Source organism: Motacilla alba, chromosome 1, assembly GCF_015832195.1.
Source record: "Motacilla alba alba isolate MOTALB_02 chromosome 1, Motacilla_alba_V1.0_pri, whole genome shotgun sequence".
NCBI lineage: Eukaryota > Metazoa > Chordata > Aves > Passeriformes > Motacillidae > Motacilla > Motacilla alba.
The window spans coordinates 34,766,753-34,785,487 of record NC_052016.1 but is presented as its reverse complement, the minus strand read 5'-3'; the positions used below and the strand labels follow the sequence as shown (position 1 = coordinate 34,785,487).

The 18,735-nt window shown below is 36.0% G+C and overlaps 1 protein-coding gene across 11 annotated transcripts in view; it reads right to left on the bottom strand.

Moving 5' to 3' along the window:
• The window catches only part of STXBP5L (syntaxin binding protein 5 like), a 185,812-nt gene that overhangs the window by 103,217 nt on the left and 63,860 nt on the right, over window positions 1–18,735 (bottom strand). For all 11 annotated transcript variants that reach the window (XM_038147882.1, XM_038147919.1, XM_038147889.1 and 8 more), the window contains exons 3-4: window positions 15,355–15,436; window positions 13,230–13,330 (exon numbers count right to left, since the gene is read on the bottom strand). In XM_038147882.1, the coding sequence (XP_038003810.1) occupies window positions 13,230–13,330; window positions 15,355–15,436 (183 nt within the window). The remainder of the gene's footprint in view (window positions 1–13,229; window positions 13,331–15,354; window positions 15,437–18,735) is intronic.

Genomic DNA, 18,735 nt, shown 5'->3' with positions numbered 1-18,735 from the left:
AATCTAATACATGTTCCTTACAAAGAAACATGAATGAAAAATGGAGTCAAGGCAGTGTTACAGTTACTTTCTAGACTTCTGCTTCCCAATGTTTCTTTCAAGTTTGGTGTCTCAGGCTATTTTTCTTACCCAATGAGTCCAGAGAGCAGTTTTATTTGTCTTTGTTTTATACTGGTTTAGATATAAGTATTCATCACAGTCACTGATGCTTGTACAACAGCAAAAATTTAATTTGTGGATTGGAATGTAAGAAATGAACCTCTGAGATTCCTCTCTTCTGTTTAATACTGATTGAATCTGATTTCTTCAAATTAACTACCACTTGAGCTAGAACAAATTACTATAAGACACCTCTTGATTTAAAGAATTTCTGTGATGGGAGATTCTCTGCAAATGCTGAGGTACAACAAATCAGGATTCCACCTCTAAACTATAATTTCAATACAAATTATCCTGAGCAAAGTATACTTCTAGCTATTTGTGAACATCCTACATATAATTAAGACATCCTCCTCTCCCCCACCCCCGCTTCAATTTCTGCAAATTCCATGTAGAAGAAATGTTAAGAAAACATTTTCACTTTAGAGTGTCATTTAAGGCCAATAGGCTTAAATAGTGCTGAGATATCTAACACAGTTATTTATTTTGACAAAGCAAAAAAGCTTATGCAGCTATTTTCCATCAAATTATTTAGATATGTCATCTGGCTGGTGGTTCACTGCTGCTTTCAAAGTGTTTAAGATATAAGCATTTCTCATGGTGTTCCTTACCTGAAATATTATACATAAAAAACTTACAAGAATAAGAAACAGGAATACAAGAAGCACAAACAAAAACCAAAAACCAACCAACCAACCAAAACCAAAAGGCCACACCCATAAAGTTTTAAGAAATGCAGCGGGAAAAAGTTTTTTTTCTCATAATATTTTGGTTTTGTCCCTTTTTTTTATTGGATCTACTGGCACATTCTGAAGCATTCTGTTTTTCAGATATTGGGACTGATCATTAATCCTTTAAAGTGTTAAAAACGAAAATACAAAGTTCAAGGCAAAGCACTATTAATAGTACATTATGTTTCTTTTTTCTCTTCTTTTCTGTTAAAATATTGAGAATAAAAGTAGGCTGTTCCTATGTTTCTTCAAAAGCCAGAACTTTGTGTGTAAACCTTCTGGACAGGGGAAACCCTAAAAGCCTGAAGTTAGGCCCATTCTTGACTTGTGAGCTTAGTATTTAAAATGACTTTGCAATCACAACTGCAGTTAATAGCTTACAGCATTTAAAAAATACTTGTTCTAAGAAACGCTCATGTCAACCACAAAGGACATCAGTGTACATATGAACATTTGTAATGCATGTTAACATAAATTATTTACAAGCAGTTAACTCAAAAGAACCTAGAACAAATCAGAAAAAGCATGTTCAGAAATACATTAGATGCATTGCATTTGATTAAATCAGTAATCCCAGAGATTTCCCTTGAATGAAGAGTTAATTTATGTTTTTAGATAAAATCTTGTGAGGTTATTATGAACTCTTTACAAAGACAGTCAAAGTCTACAGCATGCCACAGGACCTTTGGTTTTTCCCAGTTTTATTTCTTTTATTTCTTTCTTTTATTTACAACTCCATAGAAGGTCACCTATCTGTCCAGCATGCCATGACACACACAGCCACACTATAACTTCCTATGAGATACAGGCACTGAAGTTCCCACCCTCAATAACTCCAAGGCTATCTGCAATAGCACTGCAGCAAGCTATGGGCATTATTGGAGTTTCAAGAAAAACTTAGAAGTCACTCTTGAAATCCCGGTGTGCAAAGGGATGTACAGCTTTTGCAGCCTGTGCTACAGATAATTTGTTTCATTTTCAGAATGACAGAAAATTACCTTCCTTCCTCTTGGGCAAATGCACAGCAAAGAGACATGCTCTTTTGTCAACCCCCTTTTATGGTTTTGACTGCAAATTCATTGGAATGTCTTACCTGTAAGAGCAGGATCACTGACAGTGACACTTTCTCCCTGCCTAGATCTTCAGTATTACTCAACAGTAATGCCATGCATCGAACAGGTGTAACATGAACACCTGGTCCCAAGAGAAAGAGATAAGGCTTCTATTCCTTAAATAGAAAAAATTGCTGGAAGACACCAGCATACTTTTCATTGACTTCTAATTTGTTTCTGATGCTGATTCAAGGTCATTACACAACAAAAATGAGAATAAAAGTTCCACAAAATCAGTGAGGTGAGCAGATTAATGAAACAGGGTTGAAAAACAGACTCTTGCTCTCATCTTCAGGGGAAAGGCAATGTACATGATTTTTCTCTTGTCTACTGGCTTGTGAAATCACTATTTCATATTTGTAATACTTCACTTGTCCTTCATAAATTTCTTTGAAGGTTAAGTAAAAATGGGGCTGTAATACCAAACACAGTGACAGTGATGGACAATACAGAGCACAGTAAGAGCCACTAAGTTTCTTAGCAATGAAAGAAAGCCAAATAACAAAGGCTGTAACAGGAAGATGATGTTCTGAAAAGAGAAAGTTTTTGATGTATTTATTTCATTGATTTTGTAGCATCTGCATTAAAAAACCCCAAACACCTAAGGGTAGAGTTTTTCTCATCTCTTTACCCAACACTGAATACAGAAATAAAAAATGCAGTTTTTGGTTTCTAATCTCATAGCTGCAAAAAAGTAAATTGGGACCTAGCTCAAAGATGAAAGGTTGAAACTTGTCTTTTGTTTAACAGCTTGACTTCACAGAGCTGTTAGAAAAGTAAACTAAAGAGATGTTAGTATTTCACCCTCTGCTAGCTGCAGCATACACAAATCTGTGTTTACCATACATTGTTACTAAAATAAGTTTAAACCCAATTTTATATCAGTATCAATCAAGTTATTTTGAATGGCACGCTAAAATCAGGATAAGACTGAAATACTGAAATTAACTTCAAAGAAAAAATAATTTTACATGTGTATGCTTTTTCTTTGTATGCATGCTTTTTTCCTAAACAGCTTCCATCAATTAAAATCATGTAGACTTATTGGAGACCAGCTGTTCTCATTTGTTGCGCTTCAGTAGACAGGGGCTCTGTGATTAATGGTCCTTGTTTTTCTGCAATCTGCAGTCTCTCTTCTCTTCCTGCTCATGTACTGTTTAATGATATAATCTCAACACTGACATTACTAGCTCTACTTCTGATTTACTGGAATAATGCCCAGAGTTTATTGTGACAGAAGGAAAAGTATCCTAAATCATTGCATTGGGTTCTTGCTTGAAGCTGACATGTGTCTGGGCAGGAAAGAGGTGGTGCGGTTTCCAAGAACCAAATTACTTACTGCAACTGAATGGGTGCATGTTCTTCGCTGCTCTAAGATATGACTGGAAATCTAATATAACAAAGGCCAAAAGAAAGATCTGAACAGAACTCTGAAAGATGTCTCAAAACTCTAATTTGAAAACTTCAAAAGAGAAAGCCATATAATTCCCATATCTACATTGTAACTGTAACAAGAAAATTCCAATTGATAGTGTAGACTGTTCATGCTGCCTGAATTTGCATACATTTAAAAGACTTTTTTTTTGTTGTTGTTGTCTAATATGATGCATTTTTGTATTACAGTATTGGGCCTCTCATTTGTTATGACTGAAACCATGAAACAGCTGCTCAATACATAGCTGTGAGTATATATTTTAAATTTTGCTATCCAAACCTGGCCTCAGAGCAATTTGGCAACATAGCTGCTATGTGAAAACAACATAACATGTTACCCTATGTTTTCTCAAAAAAGCACAAATCTACTGACAAAAATGCTTTGTTTTTTACAAAGCATTAGAAACAACCAGCACACTGCTCAGCATATGATGTAAAGTTTGACAGCATATAGCAACATTATGTCTCCTGCTAAGGAATCTTTTCTAGAAGGAAGAAACCCAGGCAAACAACCACATGTGGCCAGGTGACATAAAATTTAAATAAACCAGGACACGTTTTTCTTCCCTATTGAAGGCAAAGTAAAACTTCACAAAGTTTTTTTTTTTTTTAATGGAATTTTGAAGAGATTGGTTTTTTTTCTCAGAGAAATAATAGAAGGAACTACAGCTGGAGAGACCCAAAGAAAGACATAGATTGGAAAAGTGGGGTTTGTCAGGTTGGAGGGCCCTGTGCTGTTGTTAAGTCCTCAGGTAATTGTGCCACCTACACATTTTTTCTCCAGCAGCTCTATGGGCCGTGAAGGTTTCACATGTGCATGTGTTAAGTGATTGGTTGTAAGTAATCTTTCAGGGGTTTTTTGTCCTTCTGCTATCAAAGACAACTGCTAGCTCTACGAGTTATTCAGATGCAGCATATTAGGCATTTTGCCCTTAGGAAAGTTGTTTAACAAACACATATAAAACCAGATACTGTGGCATAATGCATTTAAGGACTTTTTAAATTGAAATGAAACTGATGATAATAATATTGGCAGAATGCTGATGGACTAAAAGTTACTTTCGGGAAAGACTGTAAAAGCCACCATTTAGAAAGAAAAGAGATTCTTAAATTCAAGTTTGGATCTGGATATAAATAGAGATATTTCTAATATTCTAGAATGAAAAATATGACCAGAACTTCCGTGATCTCCATTTAGAGTAACATTTACCCTTGTGTAATTTAAGCATAAAGAAACCAAACCGGTTTTAGAATAGCCATCTTAAGCTCTTGCAGCACTTTTTCTGCAGTGGTACCAACTCTCAGATTGCATTACAAATCCCACCCAAGATGGTAAGCATAAAAAACTAAACCTGATAAAATTAAGTCATGATGTTATTTCGATTGTTCTGACTGTAATGTTATTACTACTCTGTTGTGACTGTAATGTTATTACTACTTGCTCACCCATACTTAAAAATACACACTAACTAAGGTTTGGAGTCCTTCAAAAGGAAAAATTTTGAAAGTTATAGTGAAATATGGAAGGTGGGTTCACCAAAGGTAGGCTATTCCATAATATTCCAATTATAGGAAATACAGTATATGTCAATATGCTCAATATAGCATTTGTAAAAAAACCCATTACTATTAAATTCTATTTTTAATGTCTAATTTACACTTGGTTTTACTGCAAAAGGAAATTTTTTTATTGGATATTTGAGAGATTCTCAAGAATTAGTTTTACAGCTCTTGTAATTTCACAAGTGATCTTGGTACTAATACTAATGAAACGTCTGAGGGACACAATATTACAGAGGGAGGACAATCTGCATGAGTAAAGTACAAGAAAATGAATTAAATTTAAAATGCAAAGGGCACAGCCTCAAACTTCAAAGAACTTCCAGTTTAGGGTTAGAGCTCACGATCAGAATTGATGGAAAAAGATAATTTCAATTTCACTTGTCTTGCTTTGCTTCCACTATTAAAGGCTTGCACTGAAAAGCAGCACATTCCCTGCCAGCTAGATATACATCAGGGAAGAAGTGTAATGGGTGTATTAGTCAATCACAGCAAGACCACAAACACTGGTAAGATGAAGCCACATGAAATGAAGATGCCATTTTTGCATGCATCAGTAAACATATTCCTGCAGAGATTACAAATGAAAATGGTATTGTCAATGGCCACAGCACAGATGGGACCCTATCTAGAATGTGTTTCCTTGATGAATCATCAGCTCAGAGAGAATTGATATGAGGAAAAAGACCCAAAGAAAAGAAAAGGTAATGAAGATAAAAAATTATAAAGGAAAACACAGAATCTTGATTTTTGTAGTTAAAAAAATCCCCAAAACCAAACTGACATGGAACAATTTTCCTGCAGAGCAAACAGTGGATTTCAGCTTGAGTAGTTACATGGCAGTGCAAGGCCCTGGCTGGGGAACTGTTGCACGTGGAGGAGGTGTGGTGATCCACAGAAGAGTGACCCCAATTAGGCGCCAGGGACCGCATGAGCAGCACGGTCTCGAGCCTGTGTGGAGCTGCACGTACCTCTCGGAAGCTGCATAGACATAGACACAGCCAGCTTGCTGTCACTGAGAAGCCTGCTGGCAGCTCCCACTTGGTGGTTGCACCAACAGTGCAGAAGGAAGTTTTAGTGTTAAAGTCCTTTCTGTTGATAGTAGAATTAATGCACACAGCTGTCTCCTTACAAGAAAATCCTGCAATAACTTGGATGACAAAAATGGGGTGACACTTTCTGTGGACGGGTTGCCTGCTGACTGAAGGCCTGTGTGATAATGCCCAGCTGAGGGCTCCCAGCATCTACAGGGATGCAAGATTCCCTGTGCTCTTCTGCCATTCTTTGAAGTGCTAGTTTTAGTAAACAGCATTTTGAATGCTAACTTATAGGGCCTTGAGTACCTTTCTTCCTGGGATCATATAACCAGCAAACCTTAATGCAAAACATCATCAGCTTGCTCATTTAAGAAAGGGAGGTATATGAGTTTTCTGGTGTGCAACTGAGGGAACCAGACTGAGGAGGTCCCTTCAGCTCCATTCCACTAGAAGGCTCACATGTCTATCAAAAAGAAAATTTTAAGGATCAATTGAATTTTCATTCTATTTCAGTAGAACGCTCAGTCTCAAAAATCTATCAAATGAAACCTGTTGATTCTTGGTATCAATGAGCAAATCTAATTTTTGCATTTTTGCTCTTTGCTGATTGTTTAGCTAACCCGTGTTGAAGACAAAAAACCTCAAAATGCTTTTGTTTGATTTCTTTTTATAACCAAGACTGTCTTCATTTCAGCTGGGTTGCATGACATTTTCCAGGACGAGCTTATGGCTCTCATTGATTCTACAGGTCAAGAGCATGATGAAATTTTACATAACGTGATATAAGATATGAAAAAAGAATTTTTTTGGATCTGATTTGTTTGGGGGGGGGGGTTGTTGTTGTTGGTTTTTTTCAGTTTTTGGTTTGTTTTTTTTTTTGGTTGGTTGGTTGGTTTTTGTTTGTTTTGGTTTTTTGTTTGTTTGGTTGTTTTTTGTTTTTGTTTTTGTTTTTGTTTTTGTTTTTTAACAGAGAAGCAGAGGCATGTGGAAAATAAATACATTTACAAGATTTGGGGCAGTCTCGCTGAAGAATCTTTCCAGCCTTTTGTCTTTCAGGAATCTTTTCAAGCTCAAGAATTGCATGAAAACATTGTGTTTTAAACCCTTGAGCACCATTCTCTCAAAAGTGACAAATGCTGATGCAAGACCTCACTACACATAATAAAACCAACCAACCACCAACCAACCAAAAACTGCCAAAACCAATCACAACAACAACAAAAAAAACCCAAATAAAAACCCCCAGAAGAATGTTTTGTAAAATCTTTATCAAGATGTGGAAGTAAATGCCAATTGCATGGCTTCTTTTGGTTTCCTCATTTTTTTTTCCATCATCAATCTGAAAAAATTTACATCCTTTCCAGAAACTGGCATGTTTTTATAGTGAAATACTGCTTTATATTTGGGTTCTGTGGCTCTTTGCAATAGTTGAATGCTAGACCACACCATGTAATCAGAATCTGTTTTGTTGTATAGCATGACTGTGCAACTGTACAGAACCTTGCTTGATGACAGACCTCTGACTAATTTGAAAGTACATAAGGAGAGTTTGCAGCTATGCACTATTAACCAGGAGGTTCATTTATGAGCAGGCAAGCTATCACAGGAATCCAGTTCCTTGAACAGGCAGTGAGACAGACAATCTACCTTAACTAACCCACAAGTTCCCTAATACAAATGAACAGACACAGGTACTGCTGTGACTGCACAGCCAGTCACCAGTATTCACTCAATAACCTCTTGCTGTCATTTTGATGAGGTTTATCTGCAAAGGAGAAAGTATTTAAAATGCTCTTAACACAGGACACAAAACCCTGCAAAGATACAGTAAGGTAGATAAGATTCCTACTGTCAGGAAAGAATATAGACTAAGGAAGCTATCTTATTTAAAAACCCCCATTTTTTTTGTTTTGGATTTGGTTTGTTTTAATTTGTTTCCAAGCATTTGGAGAAATACTCTCAATCATCTTGTTCAAATACTGCAAGATGTCAACTGTAGGAGTCAAATTTCTAATTAATAGTGAGTTACAGTTAACAGAACTGCTCTGAAAGTCGCCCACTTAAAGGGCTCCTCTTGCTCTGTGCCAGCATACCTTAACACTGAAGAAAGTGTTAAGAGTCTCAAAGCCAGTTATACAGATTGTGTCACCTGGTGACTCCCCTCAGAAGGGCACTTGTGGCATTGTCATGGCATTGGTACGGAGTGCATGCAGATGGATTTAAAGACCCAACACTCTGTGTCACACTGCGCTCATGTGTGCTGCTCTAAGTCACTAGCTAAGCTGCTGCAGCACTGCTGGCTCCTTTGTCACACACCAGTCAGCAATGGCAGCAAGAAGAAAGAGAGGACGGCTGTCCCTTGTGTCAGCCAACACACCTGAACCAGCTCAGCTTTGGAACAACAAGAGATGAGTGTTTGTAAGTGAAATGAGTGCCTGCTGGCTTATAGGACCTGGATTTCACACTGCAATCCTTGCTGGTTTTCCTACCCCAGCTGCACTTCTATTAAATGGGAATCTGTAAACTGTTGTATATTTAAAGCTGTACTTGCTGAAGTCTGCTCTGATTATATTAAAAATAATGAAGACCTTTAATAGTGTTCTTTGCAGCAGATAGAGACAGTGTCTAGTTCCAGTAGCTTGATGCCAAAAACCGATGCGTTGTAAAGGCTGACCTAGAACAGAGACTGGATGGAGCTAAAGAATAAAGTAGGTATTTATTAAGAGGCCTCAAATAGATCCACCTTGGGCAGCACAACCAAAATGGCCATAAAATGGATGACAGGTCCCGGTCTCACACTTTTATAAGTTTTGGTCCACTAGCATATTGAAGCTAATTGTCCAATTACAACTTTAGCCCATGAAGTCCCATCCTTCTTGTTTTCTCTCTTTGGTCCATCATTTATGCTCCTAGGCCTGAGATCTGGATCGGTTGTCCTTGGGTCCCCAGCTAGAGAAGGAATTGTTTTGTCTACCTATTCTCTGGAGAGAGCTTACTATCCCCTAACATGAAGCCTAGACTTACACACTAAAGCAGAATAGAATCTGAAAAATATAAAAGCTAAAACCTGAGGCACCAGCCGAGTTATTTACTTTGCCTAAAATGCCTACTGAAGACCAATCTGGCATCTCCTATGACCTCAAGGAAGGAAAAAGAGGTACTAACATAAGGAAAGTATCCACAATTTTGACCTTCAAAAACACTGAGACAATTCTTATAGAATGTTTGGAGAGTTTAAAATGTTTTATCTGTCTACCCATTTGTAAAAGAAACCATAAATCATGTATTATGAACCATATGCTACTGTCAAACATGTCTTTGAGTAACTGTCTCATCATTACAGCTCTTGGTATGGAGCCAAGCACTGAGACACATTGCTTACATTTGTATTTTCTTGAAAGTTCTTAATGCATTGTATTACATTCCAATTATAGCAATAGAAATCTGAGATGATTACTTCATAGGAAATAAATATATACTTTTTGGCAAAAATGTATAATTTTTTTAAGTCCAAAAAAGTCCAGAGTATTACACCATAAAACAGAAAATATCTGTTTGCCATTAAGTCTCTTTAGTGTTCCTTCTACACTTGCTCCAAAGAGACACTTAGTAAAGGAGCAGTGAATTATGAATTATTGTTGCTAGTGCTGCATCATCATTAGTTTAACAGTAGCTCTGAAGAAAAAAAAACTAAATTTGGAGAAGCTGCAAACTCTGATTTAAGGGCTATAAAGGTGCACTTTGTTAGTGAATAATTATTCATAAAACATTCAGTGAGTAACTACTGAATCTTACCTATTAAGTCAAAGACTACTACTTTTAAGTGTTCTTTGCTCTTTACAAATATGTTTTTACCAACATCCAAAGAAAAGAACAAACATTTTTACTTTTGTGGGAGGGAGAGAGGGGATATATGTATATATGCACTTGGGGAAACTTGACTCAAGTAATTGCAGAAACCTATGCAGAAACACTGCTAAAGAGCAGATTTTAGTCCATTATCCTGACATCTTAAATGTCAAGAAGCAGAAGCAAGCTGCAAATTAAACAAATCTACTACATGATGACTGGTGCATTGTGAGTAACAGCCAAAGATTTAAGTAACATTCATCTGTCTAACAGAAACTACCAGCTCTATGGTTCATCCACCAAATAACCATAAAACCTCAGAATAAAATGATTCTACATGAAAGTCAATTAATCAATGTCAAATAAAACAAGCATTTGGAATAATAAAATCATCATCATCACAAACAGATAAAATATTAGAATTTTAATTGCATTACACTGCATCACCTCATGAAGAAAATCTGCCATTTGTTAAAAAAACCAAGTAAACCAAACAGTGAAACAAGGAGACAAACATACTGGATGATTTTTTTTAAATCCTGAAGAGAGACATGCAAATGGAAAAAACTGAAGGATCCATATGTTCCATTTCATAGATGAAATGCACCTGAACAATTATGTGTTTGGCCCTGTGAAAGCTACCTAAATCTAAAATTAGATTATATTATGAATAATCTTATAAGAACTAGCCTTTGACTTTCTAAACACTTCCCTATATGGCATCTTTCAATACCTTACTATTTTTTGAAGACATGCATCAACATTTTAAACCCATTTTCTGCCAACAAGCATTTCTCCCCATTTAAGAAACATTTAAAAACCAGCTTGTTCACTGGTTCACAAACTTAAGACAAAAGAATCTCTATTCAATATGAATCTTGCTTTCTCTTAACCCCCCTCCCCACAAGAGGAGAGGGGAGGATGAAAATATAGTATTTTTAACTGTTCCTACAGTGAGTAAAACATTACTTTTTGAGAGCCAGACCTTTGAATTTCTTGAAGAAAATAAATTCTGATCTTATGACTTTATCAGCTTCTCAAGCTCCCCTTACATCCATTTAGTCATAGATTTCATGACTAAATGGATGTAACTATAGCAACCATTATTTCATTCACTATTTCTCTGACCATTCCATAATTTAGAGATTCTGTTCTCCAACACCAAAAATATATTCAGAAAAAAATCAACGTTCTGTTTTAGACCTAGCTCTATTAGGCATATAAACATCCCAAACTGAGAGGGTTAATCAGAGCATTAGCCTTACTTTTTTGCTACTTGCACAGAGGCTTATGTTGAATTTTACATACTAAATGTGTAACTGAGCTTAGAAAATTGAAAGTTAGATATTTTATAATAAATTTATATGGATGTAAAAAGAAAATATAATAAAAATGAAGAGATTTCATTCTGATGCCAAGTGCTTGAATAATAATTTTTTAAAAAAACCAACCAGAAGCTTAGGGCAGTGCTAAAGAACCCTGAGAAGGAATGAACTGCCTACAATGATATTTCTTCATATTTATGGAAAACTCTTTTTTAATTTAAGACTGGACTTACTTCTTTGACAATATTATATTGCAGGATAATTGCCTCACTGACTCTGATGCCCTAATAAAAATTATTTAAATGGCAGCAATTGAACTAGTTACACAAAATATACATAAAAGAACAGGATTTTTTTTTGTTCACAACTGACAATATTTTGATAAAAGGCAGTATAGTTAGCTATGCATTTGTTGCAAATAACTTACATTCTCAGATCCTACTTGCACCTCATTCAAAAATGTCATTAGAGAAAATTTGGTATTAAGCAAATTTTCCCGTATTCTAAAGAACTTGCTTGCAAATATTTTGCTCAATGTTTTAGGGTGTCAGACAAAAAAGAAAATTAGGCAAGTGTGATGAGAAATGTTTTGCTCTTGGCAAAGTAAAAATGTGTGCGAGTTTCTCTTAGCAAGAAATGCTGATAAAATATTGACCAAGACAACAGGTTAATATCTCTAAAGAGAAGGCAGAGATGAACAGAGGCTGCATTCTTATAAGGAAATGATTGGTTGGGTTGTGTGTCAGATTGTTGGCTGGGAGAGCTCAACCAAGATGTACTGCAATAACTTCTCTGATATTTAGATTTATTGATGACAAATTGTGAATAATGCACCTACCTGATGAGAATACCAAGATTCAAACATTTCACCATGTGTAAAATGATAACTTACTGTCCAGAAGCAGCTAGAAATGCACACCTAATTTTTCATTTTCATCTTCTCTCATGCAGTCCCAAACCACTTGATACACTTCTGCTATAGGTTATAAACTCATTGGAATCAGGCTATATATTTCCTAAATTATTACACAGTACCTCCCATTACAAATCATGCACCTCAGTGACATTTAAGTGCAAATATGATTTGTATCTGGATAATAAACAACAAAGAAAAATGTATTTCCATAATAATTTTCAGACTTGCTGCAGCTAAAGATTTGATGAGTCTGTCGCTCTGGTGAAGTACTGGGATCTTTTCCCACTGCACAAGCAAATATATAAACATAAAAAGAAAGTTGCTGCACCTTAATAAACACTGAATGCACATGCTAAGAAAATTAAAATATGAGTTAAATTTCCAGTTAAAAACAACTGCTGCATTTATGTACTGCATCTTGGTCTCCTGACTACTGCTCTAATTCCTTAAGAGAAACTTGGAACTTTTTCTTACTATTAATAGATGTGCAGCACTGAAGTTCCCTAACATCATATCAGGTTTTTCTTGGGTGACTAAATACAGATTGAAGTGCTCAGCTCTTGTTTGAGTTTGAAAATTACAACCACTCATTTAATCTATTTTCAGTAGGGTTTCCTACAATTAGGTACTGATAAAGTAAAATTAAGAAAAACACTCTGATTCACTTTACACTTAACCAGAGTTCCCCAAATTTACTATCTATTTCTACTAAACTTCCAGTATTTTATAAAAATAAAATTATTTCAAGGTAAAGAAAATAATTATTACCCTCATACAGCCAGCTGAAGTACTCTATTACTGAACAACAGTTCAGCCAAAAGTAAGTGCTTGTGTACAGTCTGAAGAAAAAACAAATTACTGTTCACAGCAGTTCATGCAAATAGAAGTAAAATGTAGAATATTTTGGCATAAAGAAGACCACTTTTTTTAGTTCTGAGAAAGCTGCAGAAAGAGAAAGTGAAATTTTTGTTCCATAGATACAAACCTGAAATAAAAATATTCAAGGCAAAACTATATCCAGCTGTAGAAAGGCAAAATGTATTATAAGAAATCCAGGAAGTGTTGTTTTTGTAATGAGATCTCTATTTCGTGTCATATAGTCTTACCTTTCTCTGTTAAATTTCAGAGAATGTAGAATAGCTGGTCGTTTCTGCCGGAGGTTCCACAAATGAAGTGCATCATCTGCACATGCACTGACCAAAGCACCCTAGAGCAGACACAAAATACAGCAACACGTTATTTTTCTGCAGGCTTTGTATTATTCTTACATGATCCTCACTGCTGAAGATCTACCTGTCAAACTGATAGTTTATGAAAAATCATTCCTTTCTTCTAGAACAAAAATACTCTACCACAAATAATACACAATTAAATCGATCTGGTAAATGTAAACATTTTAAATTAGTACAAGATCAGCCAAAGTTAAATTAAAACTCCATCAATTTAAAACTCAAATTAAAGCTTTGTACCAAGGTTACACAAACCAACTCTCAACTCTTTCCACATAAGCAGAAAGACTAACAAAATGGAAAAGAGACAACACTTAAAAAGGTGAGCGTGAAAAATATAACTGAAGGATAAAGGGATTAGTGCATGCATGGGCACACGTGTGACAGTGCCAAGCACATCTTAGTAGTCATATCAAGGTAAGATGAAAATTCAAAACTGGAACTGTGAAAAGAGGATGCAGATAAGAAAGTAGGGCCAGGTAGCAAGAAGACAGGACGTAGGAAGAACTAAGAGATGTAGACAGAAGGACAGAGTCTTTATCACAGATCAGAAATACTCTGAAGACTGGTTCTGCTTGTGGTATCCCAAAAATGGTCATCCTTCAAAGCCCAGGCCTCTATCTGACTGAAAAACTTGGAGTGAACTTATTCTACCTGCTTTTAACTGCCTTTCTCCTCACCACAGAACACTGATGACATGTGAAACTTACCTGCAGGGGAAGCTCCCTACTGCTCCTACAGTGGTTTGCTACACTTACACCTCACATCAGGCCAGGCACAGATCTACCCTTGTGTATTACCATCACAGAGGGGAACAGATTGCCCAAAAACAAGGCGATGCTTTATACTGAGGAAGGGCAAGCATGTAACTGGAAAGATTAGTTCCTACAACCTTTGACTGACTAATAAACTTCTCTATTCCTAGCAAATGTTCTTCTCAACATTGACCTATGCAAATAAAATATACGGAGATGAGACTACTCCAACACGGTGTAATCCATGCTTTAATTCTCATCTCCCAAAGAATCAGAAAGACTACACACCACTGAAATCAAATTAATTCGATGTATTAGGGGGTTTGCTGGTCACCCAATGAAAAGAAAGAATATTGATACAAACTTTGTCCTTCCTGTTCTCATCCCTGCATTCCTCTTAAGAATTTCACCACACTGTTTCACCAGACTCCCTCCTCAGTGTCTGTGGTTCAGTTACTTTCTCCAAATAAGTGTAGGAAAAAAATAAATATCTTTCATGTTTAAAAAACCCATAAAACTAAAACTCTTCCCCTGAGAAGTTCTAAGATCTCCTCACTTACAAAGAGGTCTTGCATCTGTCAAAAGTGTTTTCTTATGTCATGGGAGAAACTTAATCAAAACTGAACTAAGATCTGGCCAACTTCTAAGGTCCTCAATAAAACCCCCTCTGATTTGTATTCACCAGAAAGTCTTCTTGCCTGTTCCCATCTTCAGAACCTTCTGCAAAGAGCAAGCTATAATCTGGCATTGTTTCTTCATGTTGTCTAAATTTGATTTTGACAAACCATTTACAAAGACCAAGCATGATGGTTTGATTGATGATCCCTGCAGTTGCTTTTCATTGCTTCATGTAATAGCATACCCCCAACTATTGTGTTTTCAGCCAATAACCATCAATATATTTTGATAGAAAGTTTTAGCTCATTTATTAATTTCTATTTGAACCAGAACTGTGCAGCATATTTAGTAACTTAATGGATTTTACATCATTTTACACACATTCACGTATCGACTGCCTTTTGTTCAGTACTTTAAACTGAAGTATAGGAAGGCAATACTTTTCCCTGAGTGCAGTCCCATAAATATTCTTTTCTAAAAGGCTGTATGTTGAATGTCCTCTGGATGTACACTACTTATTTGTTGGCACAATTTGTCAATGGGAGAAGTTATATCACTCAATTACAATAACATGAATTGACTTATTAAACTAAATTTATGCAGAAGAATCTGAGTAAATATGTCCTTACCTCATTGATTAAGAACTGGAGCTGCAGAACTGCAGCACCACTTTCATGTTGGCAGTAGCAATCAACACCAGGCCTGCCCAATCTGTTGTCATCAAAGTCAAGGATTCTAACATTCCTGTTATCACCAGAAGTAAAGAGAGAAAGAATGAACTACCAATTAAACTCTAATTAACCTTTAATTAACCTCAATTCTTCTTGCTTTCTGTAAAACAAAAGAATTCATGCTGACATTCCACTATTCTAATTAAAGTACCAACATCAGCAGCCTGAAACATGTGCAATTGTGAGTGATCTGTTCTAGCCTATTTTTTTTCCTGTGAAACAAAGTACATGAATTAACAGATAAATTCAGCAGGATGCATCTTAAATTTATTTTTATACATTATTGGTTTATATAACACATGAATGTACCAGATTTTTGTATTTATCATGACTAGACTGATAATGAATGTAGCTTTTAATCTGTTCTCTTCAGGTCTTTTTCTGTGCATGCTAAATTGTCATCTCCCTAACTTAGAGGATGATGGCCTTCCTCATCCAAGTCAGAGACTTTAGCAAGAAACTGTTGTTCCAGAAAATTATTGAAGATCAAAAGTAATGCAAAAGGAGAAATATGAAATATATTATTAGCAACCATATTGGGTGAAACATATGAAACACCACATAATAAAAATATCAGAATTATGATTAGAAACAATATTTTACAACATAGAGATTGATCCACTTGTAAGATACAATCATATTAGCACATTGTAAAACCCTGACCAAAAAAAGCCAACTGTCCACTTATTTTAGCTGCAGGTAAATGTCAGAATCTTTACTTCCCTTTTCACAGGAGAAAGATCTACAGAAAACCATTCTAATATTGGCCCCCAGAAAGCATAATCCATTAATTAGCAAATTTGAGGTTTAGAAGCTCCAAGTATGAAGCAATTGCTCTTCCAACTGTTAAACAAGCAGCTTAATGGATACCACTTACCTTGAGACCTGAACTCTACTCTTGATTTTGTCAAGTGGTCTAGTGGACAACCTTTGGGGGAAAGAAGTATTTTTTCTTACCTGAGCCTTCATTTCTCTATTTGTAAGATGGAGGTAGAGTTTTATAAAACCGGTGTTTATAGATGAAAAGTTGTGTATAGAACACTGAAACTACATTACAGAACAGCAAGGCAGAGAAAAGGAAGTAACTCCACTTGCTGCTTGCTCCCAAGCTGTAGTCACGGATACAATCATAACTGATAAAAAAATAAAAACCTGCATCTTTTAAACAACCTATTCAAAATGGACAATAAAGATGTATTGTAGTCTAAGGCACTTTCTAAGTGTTGACGGTAATCTTCTGGTCCATTCTGAATGACTGCTCTGTGGCACTCTTTTTTAACATTTAACAATCACTTCTTGTAACGTGAGAGAAAGCACCAAAACCAACCAAGCAAGTCACCAACCCACCTGGGATTTCAAGCTAACTGGAACTTTTAAGAGATAAGTGCTTTCCTTTTAACCTGAGTTTAATACTCAGTACAAATACATGGCACTACTTAATGATTGTCCTTAATGAAAATTACAGCTGCATTGCCCTGACTAAGTGTCTGTCACCCTTCAGCATCAGTTCAGTATCACGCTAAGTCAGTTTTCTAGGAAACATCCTAACAAAGTAGATGATTTCACTCAGCATATCCCAAACAAACAAAGCACTCTCCAAAAAGTCACATTTATATGCATCAGTGTTCACCCTGAAAAACAAATTACTAAAGTACTCACAAATTACTAAAATAAGAGAGAAATTGTGCTGTCTGCTTCATTCTGGCCAGTTGCCCTGAAGTGAGAACTGATGCTTAAATAGCAGCATTAGCACTGACTGCTGGTGGTTTTCAAACATTCTGGGAGCTGCAGTGAGGTCCTTCTAGCAGAAGGAGCTGAAGAGATATGATGACTTGGCATATGTTCTTGGCACTTGAGCCCATCTTCTGCAAATCCTGTGTTTTGCTGCCAAGCATGGAGAAGTACAACCTTACCTCATCAAATCTTTTCATAGCAGTGTATTACAACAGGGCATACAGCAGAAGTACCTATAGTTCAGGCTTTGGACTGACTTTATTCTTTTTACTTTTGCCTTTTCATTAAATGATGACTCTGGTAGCAGGGAGAATGGAGTACCTCTGAGGATATTAAAAGGGGGGACCAATACATCTAAATACTGCAAAGTAGACACCATGGGTTTCAAGAATAAAAGCCAGTCACTATCTTTTCTCAGTATGTTGGATCTCCCAGGGGCCTTCAAAGCCATACCAGATTATCCTAATTTATACATAAAAGGGAAAAAGATGAAAACTAAGTCTAGATGTCTTTTGGGATCTAGAGCGAAACAAGTAGAATTAGAATTATGTGCATCAAGCAGTGAAAGTGTGACAGTAATAACATTCTAAAAGAAAAGTGTTCTTTCTGAAAACTACACTTAATCCTGGTTTTAAGATCTGTGAGAGTGAAATAGGATTTTTCCTCTACATTCACTTGTATGCAACACTTTTTCACTGAGTATTTCAACATCCTGATTTTCCAAAACTTATAATTACTTGGGAAAAAATCAGTTGCTAAGATGACTAATTTTAAATACTTGGATTCATCTTCAAAGATGCAGGATTCCATGACAGCATAATACATTAGTAACCAAGAATTTACTCTCACATCCTGGATATTAAAGTTGTCAGTGAATTATTACATTCATGATGAGAGGTAACAATGACCAAATCTTTTCATAGCATGATCTATGACCACTTTCCTAAGTACCCCACAGCTTTTTTATTCCATGACTCATTTTTACTATGTGATACACACAGATCTGATGTGTCTGATACTTCTCAGAGGTTAGTACTAATGGAATCCAAGAACTTGCAAGTCCTTGGTGTTCACTGAGAACCAAAAGCGCAGAAACTTCAGGACTGACTCATGAAGTTGAGGCCAGTGTAACTTGCAGCAGGTATTTAACTTCTTAGGATCAGAAGGGGATGAGGTAGGACATGTTTTCCTTCATTAAGACAGTGATTCCTTTGGTAGTGTGAGATCAAATCTATTAGCAATAACAAGGACTGTGATTCAGTGTGATTCACTCCTCTTTGCAAGGGCAAGGAAGTGAAGATCTGGTGTCATAAAGAACCTCCTTCCAAGGCAGATAGCAAATATCTCAAGTAAAAACTCCTAAATCACATATGGCACCTTTTTCAAAACCAAAACTCTTCCATAGAGGAAAATTACACCAAGCTATATAAATAAGCAGCTCTAACTTTTTTTGGGTACTTAACTAACTTTTTCCATGACTAAGAACAATCTATGTACAGAAATGAACATTAGAAGAGAAACCGTGATCTCACATCTACTACTTTA